The sequence below is a fragment of the Myxocyprinus asiaticus genome, chromosome 24 (assembly GCF_019703515.2).
Source record: "Myxocyprinus asiaticus isolate MX2 ecotype Aquarium Trade chromosome 24, UBuf_Myxa_2, whole genome shotgun sequence".
NCBI classification, from domain to species: Eukaryota; Metazoa; Chordata; class Actinopteri; order Cypriniformes; family Catostomidae; genus Myxocyprinus; species Myxocyprinus asiaticus.
Genome location: NC_059367.1, coordinates 20,486,409 through 20,508,260, shown reverse-complemented (window position 1 = coordinate 20,508,260; position 21,852 = coordinate 20,486,409). Strand labels below are relative to the sequence as shown.

At 37.9% G+C, this 21,852-nt stretch overlaps 1 protein-coding gene across 1 annotated transcript in view; it reads left to right on the top strand.

The window, feature by feature from the left end:
- LOC127414752 (phosphatidylinositol 3,4,5-trisphosphate-dependent Rac exchanger 1 protein-like) overlaps positions 1–19,882 on the top strand; it is a 125,296-nt gene extending 105,414 nt beyond the window's left edge. The window contains exons 27-40 of the mRNA XM_051652992.1: positions 3,724–3,812; positions 3,918–4,000; positions 4,564–4,654; positions 5,116–5,244; positions 6,288–6,329; positions 7,894–8,111; positions 8,733–8,835; positions 10,969–11,112; positions 13,623–13,737; positions 13,904–13,964; positions 14,135–14,310; positions 14,559–14,661; positions 16,736–16,800; positions 16,948–19,882. Of these exons, the coding sequence (XP_051508952.1) occupies positions 3,724–3,812; positions 3,918–4,000; positions 4,564–4,654; positions 5,116–5,244; positions 6,288–6,329; positions 7,894–8,111; positions 8,733–8,835; positions 10,969–11,112; positions 13,623–13,737; positions 13,904–13,964; positions 14,135–14,310; positions 14,559–14,661; positions 16,736–16,800; positions 16,948–16,990 (1,462 nt within the window). The 3' untranslated portion in view covers positions 16,991–19,882. The remainder of the gene's footprint in view (positions 1–3,723; positions 3,813–3,917; positions 4,001–4,563; positions 4,655–5,115; positions 5,245–6,287; positions 6,330–7,893; positions 8,112–8,732; positions 8,836–10,968; positions 11,113–13,622; positions 13,738–13,903; positions 13,965–14,134; positions 14,311–14,558; positions 14,662–16,735; positions 16,801–16,947) is intronic.
- The last annotated feature ends 1,970 nt before the right edge of the window (positions 19,883–21,852 follow it).

Genomic DNA, 21,852 nt, shown 5'->3' with positions numbered 1-21,852 from the left:
TTAGTGCTGGCCATCGTGTCCGGGATTGATAAAGTTCAATCACCTCATTTCGGTGTATATTCAGTGTATATTTTGCGCTGTAAACACATCCAGTATAATTATGGACTATGCATAATTATGCGATATAGGCTAATATTGACACAATCAAGTCAAATGAACAATAAACGTTTAATAAATTAGCGTCTAATTAAAAAATAAAAATCAACAATGGGGGAAAAACAACCTAACTGCAATTTGCAACATATCTTTTCGCTTATAAATAAACATTAAAATAACAAATCGTTAGGTTATGTCATGAGGGTATTACGATGCATCTCAGGTGATCCGATCACATGTGGTCAGGTGATACACAACGCTGTTTACACCTGGTCATTTAAATGCATCTCCTTTGACCACTTGTGTTCGGATTTGGAGGGGAGGCTCTCTGTTTCATGACGACATACATTAATCACTATGTCAGCATGTTACTGCATGATATTAAAGCGCAACAAAGTCATAAAAGAAAGCACAAAAAAAACCTGAGCGCTATTTCTCCTAGATGTGGTTGAAATTTTATCTAAGTACAAACGCAACGTCAAACAGAATTATCCATTATTTTAGTGGATTACCTGTATTAAAGGAGCTTCGGATGTTCATCTGTTGATGTCAAACACTGAAGAAGATCCGTGAAGCTCTCGTGATTGTGTATGTATTTTGCTTTTTCAAAATTTCTCATCAGATAGTTATTTCTTTTTAAAGCCGCTCGTAAACGACAAAGTTTAAACCCTTGTTTTAGTGCAACGGTTGATTGACAGGTGAGGGGTGGCGCTTCACTGCTGCCGGGACGCATACAGGACATTTTAGACCCCGTTTAGACCTGCACTTAGGGCTGACCAAATGTGATCGTATCACCCGAAACGCATCTTAATACCAGGTGGAAATGGGGTCATAATTTCTCAAATTTTTCATAGCATAAAAGCATTTTGCTGCCAAAGTAAAGTCAGATATGTCCAGTGTTTTTCTACAACTTGGAGATAAGCCTGATGTCTTTCTCTCCAGAAGACAGCAATCTTAATGTGATTCTCACTGCGGGCATGCGCGAATAATGCAAGCTGCTTTTGTCAGTGTGCAGGATACCACGTACTGTAGTTGCGGATTAAAAGTTCTGCCATAATTAAATCTCTGTTTTACTGGATTTGTGAGATTAAAGACATAATGACAGAAAATTATTACTACTCTTAAGAAAAATTTAATATTCAAAGTAATAGCAATAACACTACTAATAACAATAATTTAATTGCTATTTATTTGTTGCCTAAGTATCGATACCAATGCACCAGGGCTGGTATCGTACAGAAGCCAAAATTTTGGTATTGGAGAAACCTTACCACCCTCGTCTAAGATTTTAAACTGGAACCAGCATTTCTCTCTAGTGCATAATTCAAGCTATTTTCAGGTCATTTAATTTGTTTTCCATTAAAAGTTGTATGATGTGTATAAAAGATGATTTAAAAATCCTGTTCTTCCTCCAGCACATGCATGAAGCAGAAAGCAAGACAGCGAAAGAGAGACAGAGAGAGAGAAAGCGAGACTTGTTTCCTGTCAAACTGATGTTGCTAAAACAGACCCAGAGGGAGATTTTAAACATCTCTTACAAAGAACCTGTTGAACCATAGCAACCCAGAGTTTGCTCTCTTAAACCGCTAAACAATACATTGTCACTGTTGTTATATCATCGTTATATGGGCCAGAGGTTGTTTGGTTCTAATCTAGACCCAACTGAGGAAGGCAAAGCTAAGACTGACAACAAACAGCCTGCGGATTTTATGCTTCTGTTGGCCTAAATGGATGCCTGTCTCTGCACCCTCTATCATTATGTGGCGTTCTGCTTTAAAATCCTGCTACTTTGTGATGGTGTGAGCTCATGCACAGCTGCAGCTGTCATGTTTTATAGGTAGAAACATTTTTCCCTCTATTTATGCACTTACAGTAAGGAACTGAATTTTACATTTTAGAATGTTGATACAATATTGTGAGGTCAAATTTTACAATACTTTGAAATATCAATATTTCCCGCCATCTCTAATAATTAGGATGCTTTCGTTAAAATATGAGGGAATGCTCTCTTTGTTTCTCTCAGTCTCTCTTTCTCTCGCTCAAATTCTGGGAGTGTTGCAACCTGCTGATCATGGTCTTCCATTCTTTGCTTTTGGCGGCACTAAATTTGGCCTCTGCTCTCTGTGGGGTGGGGAAAAGGGAACTTCTGCTGCTCTTCTACTAATGGGTAGAAGTAGAAGAGTAGTACTTTCCTCACACGCTGTTTAGGGCAAAAAAATGCATTTTAAAAAGTTCAGTCTGTCTCTGAGTAAACATACAAGGCTGTCATAAAGACATCTACATTGTTGATACCAGTGGATAAAAGTTGAAACAGAAAGTTTGTTGATTTTTAAATCACTATGGCTGTTGAAATGATTTCAGCTCTTATGGTCAGTTGATCATTGTCTTGGATAGTAGAATAGCAAGATCTAGCAAGAATTGTGTTTAACATGGTAAAGGTCACTTTTGTCTTTTCTTCAGCTGTGAATAATTTCTGACTGATAATACGAACAATTATATAATATATCCGCTTGATTTGAATTCACTTAAAGGTATAATTCACCCAAAAATGAAAATTTCTCTCATAATTTACTCACCCTCATGAGATGACTTTCTTTCTTCTGCAGAACACAAATGAAAATTTTTAGAAGAGTATCTCAGCTCTGTAGGTCCATACAATGCAAGTGAATGGTGACCAGAACTTTGAAGCTCCAAAAATCATATTAAGGCCACTTAAAATTAATCCATACGACTCCAGAGGTTACATCCATATCTTGAAGTGATATGATAAGTGTGGGTGAGAAACAGATCAATATTTAAGTCCTTTTTTGTACAATAAATCTCCATTTTCACTTTCACTTTTACATTCACGTTTTGAAAGTGAAAGTGAAGGTTTATGGTAAAAAAAAGGACTTGAATATTGACATGTTTCTCACCCATACCTATCATATTGTTTCTGAAGATATGGATTAAACCACAGGAGTCTTATGAATTGTTTTTATGTGGCCTTTATGTGATTTTTGGAGCTTCAAAGGTCTGGTCACCATTCACTTGCATTGTAAGGACCAACAGAGTTGAGATATTAGGGATATATTAAGATATAGGTCTTATGTCAGTACCCTATTAACACCCAAATGACTCCAAAGTGGTCTCATTCATTTGTTCATCGTTTTTATACATTTGGATGTTAATGGAGTGCTCAATTTTCAATTTCATGTTCAGTTTCTCAAAAAATAAATAAATAATTTTGCCCTCACAGATGATGCACAAACAAACAAAAATGGCAGTTGTATAGTGTAGTGATTCATTAGTGTTGATAGTTGTTATATGTGAATGATCTGTTAAATAGGTTCATATTATGCATTTGTATTCATGTTTAATAAAAATGTCAGAGTAATTTTCTGCATTGAGGCATTTCATTATTTGACAGATATTACTACAGCTATATGGGCTTCCAGAGCCCTTCAAGTGTCAAAAGCTCCCACTAAATAAACACAGACATGACAAGGTTAACATGAATAACCCGTGTTATGATTCTAAGGTCGTTTTAAGCTATTCCTCCACCGACGTGCGTAATTACACTGCTGCTGAAAAAATCCTAGGGGAAACACTGAACTGAAAACATTTCTACTTTTGTGTGTTTTACAGTGAATGCAACAGTAACCGGGACTCAGTGTTGTCATACACAAGTGTCCGGAGCAACAGTTCTTACCTGGGCAGTGATGAGATGGGTTCAGGTAACTGCACTCTGCCAGATCTGTTTACAGTTTTGACAGAAATATTGAAATTGATTACTTTCAATAAAGGAAACAAGATTATTAATACTATTTATTTATTTACAGGAGATGAGTTGCCATGTGATATGCAGATCCCCCTAGACAAGCAGGATAAACTACACGGATGTCTGGAACACCTTTTCAATCAGGTATAATAATGCCCCCCCCCACACACACACTTTTGCCAATTAAAATGTAATTTTCTTTTCTTAAGCTTTGCCTCTCACAACACTCAACTCCTCGTTTTTTTCTTGTAATATTATTCACATTTACATGTACATTTATTCATTTAGCAGATTGTTTTTTCTTATCCAAAATGTCTTAAATATGACAAGTCAAGAGTTGAAGAGCTGTTCTCCATCTATATATTCCCTTTTCATCAATACATCCCCTCTTTTTCCTCACTAACTTCCACAGTATAGTTTATCACATTAGCCCCCCCATCACCATTTTCTTTGACCACTACTTTTTGACCTTCAAACCTTTGCCCTCAGAATCTATCGTCTTTTAGAGGTCAGCAGAATGAGACCCCCTCTCCATTTCTTCCAAAGCCCAGATATCAATAAAGGGCTCTTTTATCCAGTGTGAACAGATTACATGTGGACAAACTTAAACCAGCAGACATGGCTTTAGAGAGGGCAAGTAGCATGTCTTCATTTATCTCGGGATGTGAGAGTAGTGATAGGTTTAACTGTGTCTTTTTAATTCTCAGGTTGACTCTATCAACGGTCTCCTGAAGGGCCGTGTCATGAGTAAAGCTTGCGAGGAAACCAAGCATTTCCACACTGACCACAGTCAGCCAGGTACCGCCCGGGCAGGATGTGCATGTGCGCTATATTTGAATGCATGTTATGTTTGAAACTCATTTGAGGGTTGTGTGTCTGGTGTATTTGGGTACATAGTGTGTCTGGAGTTTGTTGAGCACTTTTATAGGTGGACAGGGTGTGTGTGTATGTTTTTTGATTGTATGTGTGCTTTGTAACTTCTGCCCGAGAGTATACCACATTCGATTTTCCAGTGTATTTCATGTATTTTTGGGTTGTGTTCATATTTGGCGTGTATTTAAATATAGAGATTAAACAGCAGCTTTGTATCTACTATGTGTGTGTTTGTGTGTATTTCTGTGTTTCCTACCTCAAGCATGCATGCCAGTTTCACCTATTGACCTCTTAAAATGTTTATCATCCTTCTTGAGCATTTTTAAAGTATTGCACACCACACCAATTCATTTTAATCTCTCACTCCAATTTTTACACCTAAACAGAGTTTCGGCACACAGATGACTGGACTATACGCTGGCGGTGCATCTTACACAAGAACATTCAGGAGGACCCATGGAACCTGCCTATTTCAATCAAATCTCTAATTAACAGCCTTCATCGCTTCGTAGAGGGTACGTTCAATCCTAAGAAGATGATTAAAGTCAACATGAAATCCAATTTTACCTACTAGAAAATACTTTAACACATTTTTTTATTTTTTGCATGTTTCATTAATGCATGTTTTTCAAAAAGAAAAAAAAGTAATATTTCATCAAAATGTTATAAATGGCGCTCCTTTTTTTTAGGTTATCTACTAGGCTTAATGCTAACCTAAAGTAAAATAGCTAGTCAGGCGTTGGTTTTTTTAGGCTTCTACTGCAGTAATTTAATGCCAGTTAATAATTACTTCTCTAAAATGTAATCAGATTATTTTACTGATTGCTTAATTCAAAAGGTAACTGCATTACTAATTACTTTCTAAATCACTTTTCCTAGAAAGGTTTTTTGTTTTCCTGCTCAAATTCAAAATGTCTATTTCCTCCTCATACATTGTCACACACCCTTCAGCTGTCACAGAAACACTAACAGACAGAGATATGAATTCATATTTTAAATGTATTATACAGTAAATATTACTTTATTACTTTAGCTCAAGTAATGTGTTTACAATTACTTTCATTGAAAGTCAGTTACTGTAATCTGATTACAAGAATATAAATGTAATGCGTTACATTACTTTTTTCTGACATTAATGTAATAAAAGTTTTCAGCTTTAATAATAATAACTATATATTTAATAACTATTAAACCATAATGACAGTATATTTGAAAAAGAAGCGTTACAATTGGGACATGTCAAGATGAGGCCATGACAAGGGTGAGCTAAAAATTTAGTCTCCACGTTCAAAAAAGCCTTCTGAAAGTGGGAGCTGGCAGTGTTTTAAGAGGGCAGTTATATTCCCCAGTCAACTGCAAACTTGCATTCAGGTCTGGATCCATTCTGGTATGAAACGGACAGTTTTCACGATCCAGTCAATTCCTGATGGATTACATTTGAATATGTACATTTTATGTTGACTTTAATTTTACTAAGCCCAGCAACTCAGCTGTATTATCCAGTATTTCTGTTCTCTGTGTTGGCTTGTATTCAAGTCCATTTGTAATTGTATTGCAGATGGAAGGAGTCAGCTCTTATTGGCGTTACTTAAATGCACTGGTAAGTTACACCTGAATGTGTTATTTCCCTCTTGTTGAACTTGACCATTGTAGATTAGGTATTGAAAGGCAACCCAGAATGTTTACATAATCTAGTGCTTGTGTCATCGTCTCTATGAGATTTCGAAAAGTTTAAAACGTGTGTGTGTGTCAACCCCACTAATGTTTTGGATTATCCTCAATTTACAGACACCTCTATGTTCTGCAATAAGGGTGTGTTTTATTGGAATTCTGTACAGAGTGTGTGTGTGCAGCCAAATTGCAGCAATGTGTGTCTGTCTGTGAGCTTCTGAGCTGCAGCAGACAGAGATAAATTGGGAGAACGGAGAGAGTGGGTTTGTCCCGTGGGGTCTGCGGTGGGAGACATATGGAAGCTGTTGAGCGTTTGCTTTGGAACCTGATCTAGAGCCCTGATCCTCAATGCTTCACACACACAGCAGCTCCAAACCCTTTCCCACCCAGCATTACACTGAAACCTACCAGCTGCTCAAAGTATTACACAATCTTAGCAAAGGATTCCTTTCAATCACTGTTTGTACTAAAAGATGCATGTTGATCTCTGAACAGTGAATTCATCAGTTCCCCTGATAACATGGCTGTGCGGGTTATTAAATTCTCTAAAAACACATTCAGAACTACATTCTGATTGGATTATCCATATTTGAAGCTGTTGAAAAATGCTGATGCATGCACTCCTTGCCTTCAAGTTGCTACTTTGCTTGACTACTGTAAAGGCCTACAGTTAAACTAATTAACTATTTTGCTTGGTGGAAAAATTGTTTTGTGCTTGTTACTATTAACAAATGTACCTATTTATTGAACATTGGTGTATTTTATCATACTGCTGTTGACGCTGTTTTATAAAAGTAATAAGCCACTCAAGGCAGTGTGTTGTTTTGATTTTACTACGGTTAAGGGGGTTTTAGGCACTCCACTTTGAGTATTGCCCAAGAAAACCAATTACTCGGGGTAAAATCACTATAATGCACAGCCTCTCATGGCTTATTGCTTTAATATGTATATCAGGACTAGAATGCTGAATATATACAATCTATATTTCCTTGCTCACAAATGATTGACCATGAATGGGCAGTGACAATTAATGATGTCAAAGAAAATGGTAAATGGTCTACACTTATATAGCGCCTTTTTTAAACTTAGCGGTTCTACAAAGCACTTTACACTGTGTCTCATTCACCCATTCACACACTCACACACCAGTGACAGCAGAGCTGCCATGCAAGGCACTAGCCTGCCATTGGGAGCAACTTGGGGTTCAGTGTCTTGCCCAAGGTCACTTCAGCATGTGGAGTCATGTGGGCCGGGAATCGAACCGCTAACCCTGCGATTAGTGGACAACCCGCTCTACCACCTGAGCCACAGCCGCCCAAAATGAAAATAAAAAATCATTAAAAAAAATACAATTATGATAAATTTAAAGTACAACTATAAGTAAAAAGTGAGTGTACACATCTTAATCATATACAGTATAAATGCATTATATATAAAAAAAAAAAAAACAATTATACAAATATCATGAATTCTTCTCTATCCTTCTATCACAGACACAGAACTCCAGTTGCGGCGGGATGTCATATTCTGCCAGTCCCTGGTGGGGGCGCTGTGTGCATTGGCGGAGCAGCTTGTGAGCGCGCTGAACCTGCGCTTCAACAATAACGGAGAGTATGATGAGGACAGTAAAGAGGTCAGCCGAAAATGGCTCGAGCAGATCGCCACTATCGGAGTGCTTTTTAACTTCCAATCAACACTCTGTCCACACGTGGTAAGACATATTTCCAGCATGTGCTTGCTTAACATCAGCTGATCTAAGAGCTGTTTTGCTGTTGCTGTTTATGTTAGAGTTTAAGCAAAGAATCCTGGTTCTAGATCAGACCAGGAAGCGTCACGTGTTCTCAAGGCTGATTCAGTGACACTCATCCCACAATGTCCCAGCATTCTCCAGTAATAAACACAAGCATGCTAAATTATTAGAACCTCAGAATGAACAGATGGCCTCTGAATTGTGAATGGAAAACAAAAAGCCATAAAAAGTGGGTGGTGTAAAGAACCACAACATCATATCTGAACCCCTACTTGAAGTTTTTTGATCTGTTTTCTTAAATTTGAATCTTTGGTTGGTCATGTACTGTAAGGACTAATTAAAGAACCCAGGCCATAACATGCTACAGTAGATCTCACTAAATTCCAGGGCCATATAACCTCCAGGATTTCTCTGCATCAGGAAGCCATCCAAAATGCATCATTTTCTGCTATTTACGATACATACAATATGAATTATCTGTGCTGCATGACATCGGCTATCATGCTCCTTATGGATGCAATGTTGTACTGGTCTCAGACTCTCCTGTTTCAAAAGAACTTCATTATTTGTTTCTTTTAACAGAAAGAAGAGAGAATCATGCTGGAAGATACGAAAGCAGCCCTGCAGGATCTGGAGAAAGTCACAGTGCTGTTCCGCCCACTGGAGAATGAGTGCCTTGTCCCAAGTATGACACCACATATATTAACACATCGAGGAATAGCTTGTAAATCACAGTGCCAACGTAAATATAGATCCATTGTAAATCTCTGTACAGCTTTAAAGGTGATGTGTGTCATTTTACAATGTTTCTTTTTTTTTTTTTTTTCATTTTGGAATGCCCAATTCCCAATGTGCTTTAAGTCCTCGTGGTGGTGTAGTGACTCGCCTCAATCCAGGTGGTGGAGGACGAATCTCAGTTGCCTCCGCATCTGCGCATCTTATCACGTGGCTTGTTGAGCGTGTTACTGTGGGGTTACCGTAGCGTGTGTGGAGGCTTCATGCTATTCTCCATGGCATCCATGCACAAATCACCACGCGCCCCACCAAGAGCGAGAACCACATTATAGCGACCATGAGGAGGTTACCCCATGTGACTCTACCCTCCCTAGCAACTGGGCCAATTTGGCTGCTTAGGAGACCTGGCTGGAGTCACTCAGCATGCCCTGGATTCGAACTTGCGACTCCAGGGGTGGTAGTCAGCGCCTTTACTCGCTGAGCTACCCAGGCTCCCTGTAATTTTACAATGTTAAAATTCTTTTGACCTATATTAAAGGGAGAGTACACCCAAAAATTGTAATTCTCTCATAATTTACTCACCCTCATGTCATCCCAGATGTGTATGACTTTTTCTTCTGCTGAATACAAAAAATATTTATTTAGAAAAATATCTCATCTCTGTAGGTCCATACAATGCAAGTGAATGGTGACCTGAACTTTGAAGGTACAAAAAGCATATAAAGGCAGCATAAAAGCAATCCATATGACTCCAGTGGTTAAATCCATATTTTCAGAAGTACATCTTGCCATTGCGGTCTCTAGGCACGATCATGATTTAAAGCTCAATTACACTTCCTAGTGCTTTACACATGCGCAGAGTACTAGATGGCGCTATAGGAAGTGTAATCAAGCTTAAAATCATGATTGTGCCTAGAGACTGCTGAAAAGATGTCCTGTGAAAAAGTCAACTGGATCACTTCTGACATGAGGGTGAGTAAATGATAAGGGTGAGTAAATGATGCGAGAATTTTCATTTTTGGGTGAACTAACCCTTTAATATACAGAGACAACTACAGCACAAGTAAGCCATTTGTAGGTTGATTTTCTCAAAGACTAAACACTGTGGCTCTGTGGTGCTAACAAAACTTTGTGTTTGTTTGGGCATCCAGACCTGCCCAAAAAACAACATTTGCTCAACCAATAACGTGACATTGGGGCGGGACTATCTGTTTTTTTGATCAATGGAAGACGTGAGGAATGTATGGAAAATGGTCATTATTTTTCCTGTTCTGTTCAGTGGTGCTGAAATTACACACTCCACCTTTAATTCAATTTTAGATAACATCATTAATTTAAATTAAATGATGTAAAAACTAGATCTTACTGGGGTCCGACATATTACTGACTATTGAACAAAACAAAAACATAAGCCTTCAAGAGGATTGTATTTCTGGATTGTTAACAAGCTTGATTGACAGAATTGTTTACATATGTACATTGTTTAAGACTTAAAAAGTTAATGGCTTAAAAATGCATGCTGTAAGTCAAAGAATGACCAAAAATCCCTTTCTTATATCAATAGAATTACACCCAGGGTCCCTCCCTTTCTCTGATAAAAGCTGTGCAATTCCACTAAAAAGTTACAGCCAAAACTCTCATCCTTTTTATAGTTGCACCCCTCCCCAAACACACTTCCCTCTCCACACAAACATACACACACACCCTCCAGATGTCCTCTTCAGGAATGTCAGCACAGTTAGCAGTGATATGAGAGCAGATTTATCTAAACTCTTCTGTTTTGCTTTGAGTGAATCAGAGGAAGGATTTGCTGTACTGTGGTTTGTTTCCTGCTGCTAAGGTGTTTTATTTACAAGGTCATCAGAGTCCCTCTATGTGTTGTAGAAAAGTGAACAGCTTGTTCCCCTGGTTCACACATCTGCAGGGGTTGTCCTACTCATCCCATTGAGCTAATTACAACTCCCAACTAATTAACCTGACAAGTTTTTCGGTGCACCTCCTGATTACATTTACAGGTGCACTGAAAAAAAAAATTGTGGGGGAAAAGGGTCTCACATTAGTCCTCCTCTCCCTGTTTTCTCAGATACATCAGTGCATTACCAGGTGAAAGGCAGTCGGCAGGCCATTAGGGTGACGATGTTCCTGGACAGCTGTCATTTCAGTGAGCTGCCCTCAAGACTGCAGAACGGAGGCTCTTTGAAGATTCAATCAGTCCTCTTCACTAGAGGTGCGAACATACAAAAGAAATGGGATAAATTACTATTTACATCCTAAACTGTAGTTATTGTATTAAAGAAAATATACTTTAAATGTGTATCAGCCTCTCTAGTACAAATCAGTCATGGTCCTAAGTTGCTCATTTAGATTGAATAAAAGGCACTTGTTTGCCTTGATGAGTCTTGTTCTCCATCTAGTGGTAGATAGAGTACACTACAGTTACAGTTGAAGTCAGAAGTTTACATACACTTAGGTTGAAGTCATTAAAACTCATTTTTAACCAGATTTCATATTAGCAAACTATAGTTTTGGCAAGTCGTTTAGGACATCTACTTTTTGCATGACATTAGTAATTTTTCCAACAATTGTTTACAGTCAGATTGTTTAACTTTTAATTGACTATATTACAGTTCCAGTGGGTCAGAAGTTTACATACACTAAGTTAACTGTGCCTTTAAGCAGCTTGGAAAATTCCAGAAAATAATGTCAAGCCTAATTTAGCTTCTGATAGGTTAATTGGAGTCAATTGGAGGTGTACCCGTGGATGTATTTCAAGGCCTACCTTCAAACTCAGTGCCTCTTTGCTTGACATCATGGAAAAATCAAAAGAAATCAGCCAAGACCTCAGAAAAAACATTGTGGACCTCCACAAGTCTGGTTCATCCTTGGGAGCAATTTTCATATGCCTGAAGGTACCACGTTCATCTGTACAAACAATAGTACGCAAGTATATACACCATGGGACCATGCAGCCATCATACCGCTCAGGAAGGAGACGCATTCTATCTCCTAGAGATGAACGTAGTTTGGTGCAAAAAGTGCAAATCAATCCCAGAACAACAGCAAAGGACCTTGTGAAGATGCTGGAGGAAACACGTAGACAAGTATCTATATCCACAGTAAAACGAGTCCTATATCGACATAACCTGAAAGGCTGCTCAGCAAGGAAGAAGCCACTGCTCCAAAACCGCCATAAAAAAGCCAGACTACAGTTTGCAAGTGCACATGAGGACAAAGATCTTACTTTTTGGAGACATGTCCTCTGATCTGATGAAACAAAAATTTTACTGTTTGGCCATAATGACCATCGTTATGTTTGGAGGAAAAAGGGTGAGGCTTGCAAGCCGAAGAACACCATCCCAACCGTGAAGCATGGGAGTGGCAGCATCATATTGTGGGGGTGCTTTGCTGCAGGAGGGACCGGTGCACTTCACAAATAGATGGCATCATGAGGAAGGAAAATTATGTGGATATATTGAAGCAACATCTCAAGACATCAGCCAGGAAGTTAAATGGGTCTTCCAAATGGACAATGACCACAAGCATACCTCCAAAGTTGTGGCAAAATGGCGTAAGGAAAATGTAACAAGGTTAAAAATGGGAAAGGAGGAGGCAGGAACCGTCTGAAAGGTCAAAATAATATTTAATGAAACAAAAAGACACACAACACAAACGCAGACACAGCAGCTGCGTGTGGCTCTCTCGAACTGCCGCATCCCGCTGCACTTATCCCTCCCTTCTGGCCCCGCCTGCCAGCAGGCTTTCCCCCACCTCTCTAGAGCTGGGGAGGGGGACAAGGGGAGGGAAAAACAAAACAAAAAAGAGGAGAGGGAAAGGGCATGGTGGAGTGACAGTGAGAGAGAGAGAAAACAATTGCTCGCCATTTCCCAGACACAACGTTGCCTGGTCCTCTTACTCCTCCACCCTCTGGCTGACGATGGCCACTCCTCCCCCGGCGGACCGGAGCAAGTCCTCTGGCTTAAAGGTTAAAATTGGGAAAGGAGGCGGCGGGAACCGGCTGAACAGTCAAAATAATATTTAATGAAACAAAAAGACACAACACAAATGCACACACGGCAGCTGCGTGTGGCTCTCTCTCTCGAACTGCCGCATCCTGCTGCACTTATCCCTCTCCTCTGCTGATTAGCCTGACTGGGGGCCGGGCGTGCATAGTCATGGTCCGGCCCCGCCCTCCTCCTCGTCACAGACAACAAAGTCAAGGTATTGGAGTGGCCATCACAAAGCCCTGACCTCAATATGGTAGAAAATTTGTGGGCAGAATTGAAAAAGCGTGTGCGAGCAAGGAGGCCTACAAACCTGACTCAGTTACACCAGTTCTGTCTGGAGGAATGGGCCAAAATTCCAGCAACTTGTTGTGAGAAGCTTGTGAAAGGCTACCCAAAACATTTGATCCAAGTTAAACAATTTCAAGGCAATGCTACCAAATACTAACAATGTGTATGTGAACACCTGGCCCACTGGGAATGTGATGAAAGAAATAAAAGCTGAAATAAATAATTCTCTCTACTATTATTCTGACATTTCACATTCTAAAAATAGTGATCCTAACTGACCTAAGACAGGGGATGTTTTCTACGATTAAATGTCAGGAATTGAGAAAAACTGAGTTTAAATGTATTTGGCTAAGGTGTATGTAAACTTCTGACTTCAACTGTATTTGTTAGCATACCTACAGTAGCAAAGCATTAAGTTTTTATGCATTTTCATAACCTACCTCAGGGCTGGAGAAACCAGAGGGTGTGTTGTCTCAGGATTTTCTTGCCATGGAAGAGTTTCAACAGCGCACAAATGCTCTGTCACTGGAGAAGGTCAAAGGGTATTATCGCAAACTCAGGTATACTCCCCTCCCATATGTCATCATCGTAGCAAGTGTTCAAAAGTATTAATTGTGCTGTTAAACTGCAGATTCTGTATATACTAGAGAACTGTATATACTACCTTAGAGTTAACATTTTATGTTAGATATGTTTGTATAATATTGTTATTGTTATAATTTTCAGGGCTTTTTATCTGGAGAAATCCAATTCTGATTCAAATTCGACTGCCATGAAAATAGACCAGGTTGGTATAGTGATCATTACCCTGTACGTTTGTGCACTGGAATTCTTGTACAAGCCAACAACATCAACTGTGTTGTCAAAAATGTAGAAATTAAGTCATATGTTTGATATACAAGCTTCCGTGAAATGTTCTGATTTAGTTTAACTCCATCTCATTTATCCACTCTCCAGCTCCTCCGGCCGCTTAACACCCTGGATGACCTCTGTCGGGTCATGCAGACGTATATGAACATTAAACCCGGCTCTGCAGGTCAACCCTCTGGAGTCAGTGTTCTGCTGGTCTCCTCCGAGCTCTGTAACCGCCTTGGGGCCTGTCACATCACCATGTGTGCCACTGGGATGCAGAGGTATCTGCAGTAAAATGTTGAAGTAATGTTGCTCTAGATCTGATCGTTAGTCTTGAAACCACAGATGTCATTAACTCTTATTGAATGATGGCTCAAACCACAGTGCTCAAGTTTCAAGTTTAGTCAATCTTTTACTGTTTAAGTCATGTCTCTACTGTAAACGTTTAAATTAGTATTTACTTTTAGCTTTTGCTACAAAATATCTCTAGTTGAGGTGCCTCTGAATTTTAATGTTTTGTACTATGCAGGTGCACTTTGACTGTGTCATTAGAGCAGACCATTACTCTGGCCAGAAACCACGGCCTCATGCCTCGCTGTCTCATGCAGACCATGGACATCATGCGCAAACAGGTACAGCTTATCATGGAGACACTACCATTCAAAAGTTTTAGAACACCAAGACATTTTTGTTTGTAAAATTAATTGATGCTTCTGTTCACCAAGGATACATTAAATTAATCAAAAATTACAGTAAAGACATAATGTGATGACATGATTATTTCTATTTAAATAAATGCTGAATTCTTCAAACTTTCTGATCATCTAAGAATCCTCTACTTGCAATGCAAGTGTTTGTACTGTTTATTAAAGGTTGCAGTTAAGGACCTGTAAGAAGTCTTTTTCTTAAACTAGAGACTCTGATGTACTTGTCTTCTTGTTGTTGTGCATCTGGGCCATTCACTCCCCTGTCTGTCCTGGTTAGGTCCAGTTTACTTTCTTCTTTCAAAACAGTAGTGCATGGAATAACCTTCCATCTCTTAAAAAAAAAAGAAGACTGATGAATTTCTAGAGAGATTCGACTCTTTTTCTTTTTTTTTTTTTTTACTAAAATTTGACTTGCAAGTTTAAAGTGACTTGTAAGAAATGCAGATGTATTCAAAACCTCAGCAACTGGAAAAGACACTGTACTGTAAAAATGAAAATTCTCACATTATTTACTCACCTTCACGCCATCCCAGATATGTATGACTTTCTTTCTTCTGCTGAACACAAACAAAGATTTTTTGGAGAATATATCAGCTCTGTAGGTCCTCACAATGCAAGTGAATGGGTAACAAAATATTGAAGCTCAAAAAGCACATAAAGGCAGCATAAAAGTAATCCATAAGAGTGGTTAAATCCATATCTTCAGAAGTGATATGATAGGTGTGGGTGAGAAACAGATCAATATTTAAGTCCTTTTTTCTATAAATCTCCACTTTCTCATTCTTCTTTTTATTTTGGGCGATTTGCATTCTTCATGCATATTGCCATCTACTGGGCAGGGAGGAGAATTTATATTGAAAAAGGACTTAAATGCTGATGTTTCTCACCCACACCTATCATATCACTTCAGAAGATGTGGATTTAACCACTGGAGTCATGTGGATTCCTTTTATGCTGCATTCATATGCATTTTGGGCCTTCAAAATGTTGGTACCCATTCACTTGCATTGTGAGGACCTACAGAGCTGAAATATTCTCCTAAAAATCTTCGTTTGTGTTCTGCAGAAGAAAGAAAGTCATACACATCTGGGATGGAATGAAGGTGAGTAAATGATGAAAGAATTTTCATTTTTTGGGTGAACTATCCCTTTAAATATAAGGTGACACAGTATATTTGTTTGTAGAATGGAGTACTGACTGTTAAAATGGGGATTTACCATCATAGGTAAATACTACATTATAAGTAAATAAAAGTATAAACCGCTTATTTCAGACAGTATTAATAATTTGCAACATTACAGTTTTCAGCAGTATTTTTGATTAAGTTACTGCATCCTTGGTGTGAACAGAAGCATCAATTTATTTAAAAACAAACAGTCTTTGTGTTCTACAATTTTTAAATGGTAGCATACAACTCAAACTGTTTAACTAATGTTATCGATACATATCAAAACTAAGGCATGAAACACTCTGTGAAAGTATGTGAACGCAGACACTTCTTGTGGTCTGAAATGTGTCAAACCCTGAATCATCACACAGTGCAAGTACACACTGTATTTTCAGTGTTGTCATAAGGGGCACTATAACCCACATTAGTGTAAACTGGCAACTTGCCTGAATGAGTGGTTTAATGGCACAGAAATTTGAAGGTAACTCTATCACCCCCTTGAGCACTGAGGTTTTATACAGCCAGATCAACACAAGAGCACATGTTAAGTATGTTTAACCAGACTGCACATACTTCCATACTTGTGTAAAGTATGTTTCTGGCCTAACAAATCAATGAATATGCATAGGCAAATGGAGTCATTGTAAAATGGGGTTGTAAATCAATAATAATAATAAAAAATTAAAAAAATAAATAAATAAAAAAACATTTTTATATATATATATATATATATATATATATGTATGTATGTGTGTGTGTGTGTGTGTGGAGGCTAAATTTGACCTTTTCTGCCAGTTGTGATTGAACAACATTAACTCATGTTTTCTACAGGGCACCAGAGTGGAGATCTCTGCCAAAAATCTCAGAGTAATGGACCAGATGCCTCCTGCTCCTAGGTATCACTTGCTCTTCGCTGCCCAGTCTTGTTCTAGACCTCAATGAAAATCAAAATTGTCATTCATGGTTTGGTTTTGGTGTTGAATGTATTTCCTTATACAGTATGGACCCTTCTAACAAAATCCTTTTTTTAATTCTCATCATAGGCTCTTCAGGTTGTGTTTACCACCCTCTGATGGAGATCTTTGAATGAGGTGATGTCAGTCTCTCAGGCCTTCTAGATGCTGTGAGATACTGTATCAAGACTGGCTCAAAGAACTCTTAATCATTATGAGACCATGCCTCAGTACAACTCCTGGCCAGTTCACTCAGAGTGTTCTGGCTCAGTTCAACACGATGAGAAATGAGAACAGTCCTGCCACCTTTATCTCCTGCTCAGGCAGCTGAGATATTGATAATGCTAACAATGCTAATCTTGGCTAGTAGTGTCTGCCCACATTATTGAGTCTCCTCCTAATGGATCTGGACTGGCATGTCAGAGAATGGTTTAACTGAAGGCTAAATCTATCTGTGAAAGGCAATATTATCTCTTTGCTTTTGACTGCAATCTTAGTCAGCAAGTAGGTGGGTCAGGTTTGGTCTGTGTATAGAGAGGTTAAGTTCAGATACGTGGTGATTATGTGCAATTACTGTAGCTTAGTGTGAGTGTGTCTGCACTATGTCATGGAAGGTTGTGTCCTCAAACAGAGAGCGGTTGTGTTTCTCTTACTTGTATCAGGTATTACAAAAGTACTGAAATCATTCCAGCATAAATGGACCATTTTGAGGCTGTTTAAAATATTAATTCTTATCTGTCCTTGTATTTTGATTTGATTCTGTTAAATAACAGTTTTATTATGAAGTTCTTTCAGCTTCCATTAAAGGGTAACAAGGATAGAAATGGGAGGCAGTCAGCTTCTGAAACGACACAAGAAGAAGGCCTGTATATAAAATGCAAAAAGATTTCACTGTTATCAAAGTGTTGATATTGAAGACTGAAAAAGTTTATTGATCAACTGGAGAAAACATTTTAGTTGTCTTCATTTGTCCCTGGTGTATAGCACTTTAAAAAAACAAAAAAAAAAAACAATGAATCAATGCTGTTACAGTGTGTAACTGTTCTGGGGTGTTACTCAGTGCGTCGGTTTGACAAAGCACAATAATAAATAAAAAAAAAAGCTTGTTCATCAGTGTTTGTTAAAAGTACTGTACATTGTAGAGAATAGAAGTAAAGCAAAGGGATCATTGAAGAATGAATAGATATAGCAGCATTTTATTGAATTTTTTTTTTTATCAAGGAAAAAAAAAATATATGTATATATGAGGGATAAGCATACTATATGCTCTTCAACAGCAGTGCTATAATTTAAAGAGTATTAATAATGTTAAAACAAACAAATATAATATTGTACATCTTTCATTTTGTATACTTAGTGTATATTGGAATAGGAAACTTTATTGTGCTTTTACACATATTTAAATTTCTAACTGCGGCTATGTGGTCAGTAACCGAGAAGGCCTGAAAATGTAACAGTGTACCTAGATTCATTTGTGCTAGTTATGCTAGTATGTACAGTATATATGGTGGGCTTTTGTAACACGCAATAGTCTGCAAACAGTTATCTTCATTAATCTTAACAGATCTGTCACATTATAAAGAATGAAACAGATTTGGGTAAATATAAGGTCACAGTATGCATGTTGTCATCACAAAAGCTTCATGGAATTATGTAATTCAGATATTTATCTTGATTGTATTGTAGCTTAGCCCAATAAAGTCACTGTCTGTTACATATCAGCATGGAAGAAGGCAATGCAACTTAAGATCATGTTGTAGTTTTACATATGATAATGGCAAAATATATTTGAAAAATAATACTTGAATTTATGCTAATTGTGTGTTCTTTCTCCTCAACTGTCTACCCATCTTGAAGGCTAGTGCTGGTAATACACAGATTTATAATGAATTGTTTTTATTTGGTCCCCAAAGTAAAACATGTTTAAACTGGAAACTGTTAATTGCTTCAACAGAATCTGTGCACTTTGTATTGTATGTTTTGAAGGTCCTAGTTGTTGCTTGTTGCATACAGTGCTTTATGATGTCCACTTGAAACCTATAATTTCTGTATGTAAAACCTAAATGTAGTAAAACCCAAAGACATGGCATTAGCACGTTCCTATTACTGTATATTAAACTCAGGTTTCTGCGTCATTTGGATTTTTTTAAAAGGTGTTATTGCATAATTTAACATTACTTATAAGTCAATTGAAACGTATGCATTAATTGTTTTTTTGTTTTGTTTTTTTACCTTAAACTGTTGACCTGTTTTTCAGTGATGTTTTAAGTTTATATTTCCAATCTTTTCAACTTTGTCTTTTTAGCCTCAATTTGAAGTGTACCTTTAGCTCAAAGAGTAACAGATTCAATGGTGCTCACAAATCAAGACTTTCTTTTGGGGGCCTTAAAGTTTTTTCTTTTTTTTTTTCTTTTTACAGTTTCAAAATCATTTCTTAATCTCATATATTCTTACACATTGTTCTCTTTAAGAGCAGTTTAAACAGTAACTCACTTTTCAAGTGGAGGGATAGTAAATTTGATAGTTTATAATGTTTGACTATGAGGTCTCTCTACTGTATATCCTTCTATACCCCATTGCATAACTGCATTATGAATACTTTAAATGGCTCTTTAACTTTTCCTGCTGGTATCATCAGTATATATCCATGTTTTTAATCTGTTGAATTAAAACTGATGTATAATATCCTCTCTCTGAGGTTATGTAATGTTAGCCACGTGTCTTTATAAAGATCCTCCTAGAGTGCACCTTCAGGTACTGTAGATCTGACGACCTGTAGCAAGAACAGTAAATCCAGGGGCCTGGATACTCAAAGTAAAATAGTCTTGTAGCCCAAAGCTCAATATGCTTCCCTTCTGTGTAGATTAAGCAGTCCCAAAAAAACAGTGGTCATTTTATAGCACTTGTCAGTTTGACTGGAGTAAACCACAATAGACCTCTTTATGAAGCTCTGTTAGATTTTTCTCTGTGCTGTATTGAATGCATTGCTAATATCAAACAAACAAAATAAAAGAAAAATGGTTTATACTGTTTCTGATCCGTCATTGATAGAAATCACTGCATGAAACAGCACAGGAAGGGTTACAGCAAAAACTGGTATGTATACTATGTATAAAAGAACACTTGAGAAAGCTTTAATAACATTGAGGCACACTTTCTGATACCCTGTGTGCATTGTACCACGCTGGAATTCACTGAGCTCCTGAGAGCGGCCCATTCTTTCACAAATGTTTGTAGAAGCAGTCTGCATGCCTAGGTGCTTCATTTTATACACCTGTGGCCATGGAAGTGATTGGAACACCTGAATTCAATTATTTGGATGGGTGAGCGAATACTTTTGGCAATATAGTGTATGTTTCAGCTGGCAACAATTCTTTTAACCCTAACTGTTGCAGTGTGTAGCTTCTCATTTCTTAAACAACCATGTCGGAAGACGTATCCTGTGGTCATGGAGGATATTACTGTGTTTCAGAAGAGGCAAATTATTGGCCTCCATCAAGCAAAGAAAACAACTAAGGAGATTGCTGAAATCATTGGAATTGGGTTAAGAACTGTCAAACGCATTATTAAAACCTGGAAGGATAGTGGTGAACCGTCAGCTTCACGGAATAAAAAAAAATCTTGAATGATCGTGCTTTGTGAAGTTACATTGTAAAAAATCATCAGTAGAACTCACGGTTATGTGTATTAGTGAAAGTAAGAGCATTTCTACACAAACAATGTGACGAGAATTTACAGGATTGGGACTAAACAGCTGTGTGGCCACAAGAAAGCCACTTGTTAATGAGGCTAATCAGAAAAAACAACTTCAGTTTGCTAGGGAGCATAAAGATTGGACTGTGGAGCAATGGAAAAAGGTAATGTGGTCTGATAAGTCCAGATTTATCCTATTCCAAAGCGATGGGTGCGTCAGAGTAAGAAGGGAAGCACATGAAGCAATGCACCCTTCATGCATAGCGCCCACTGTACAAGACTCTGGAATTGGTGTAGTGTTGTAGTAGTGACTGAAGAGGTGGACATACTGTGAATCTATCAATGAACACACTCGGTATTAAAAAGTCAGATATTTACACATATAGAATGTGTAAGAAAATTATATTTTTCACGACATTAATAATAATAATCTGTGGTGTGTTGTAATCATAGTCCCATTTGAACTTACAAAATGTATGTCAGGGTAAGACAGTTTCTTGCTGGCATGATAATAGACATCTAAAACTTGATATTATATCCATTTAAATTAATAGGTTTGATTAACTGTTCTTTTAATTAACAGTGAAATGGGTAACACTTTATACGTCCTCTAATAAACTAATACATACAGTTGTGGCCAAAAATATTGGCACGCATGGTAAATATGAACAAAGAATGCTGTGAAAAAAAATCTGCATTGTTTATCCTTTTGATCTTTCATTCAAAAAATTTACTAAAATCTAACCTTTAATTGAAGACAAACAATTGAAATGGGAAATAACTCATTATTAAATAAATATTTTTCTCAAATGCATTGGCCATAATTATTGGCACCCTTTTATTCAATACTTTTTGCAGCCACCCTTTGCCAAGATAACAGCTCTGAGTCTTCTCTTATAATGCCTAATGAGGTTGGGGAACACCTGGCAAGGGATCTGAGACCATTCCTCCATACAGAATCTCTACAGATCCTTCAAATTCAGAGGTCCATGTTGGTAGTTCACCCCACAAATTTTCTATGGGGTTCAGGTCAGGGGACTGGAATGGCCATGGCAGAACCTCGATTTTGTGGTCAGTGAACCATTTTTTTGTTGATTTTGATGTTTGTTTTGGATCATTGTCCTGCTGGATGATCCAACCAGGGCCATTGTAAGCTTTCTGGCAGAGGCAGCCAGGTTTTGATTTTTTATCTGTTGGTATTTGATAGAGTCCATGATGCCATGTATCCGAACAAGATGTCCAGGACCTCTAGCAGAAAAACAGCCCCACAACATTAAAGATCCAGGACCACATTTAACCGTG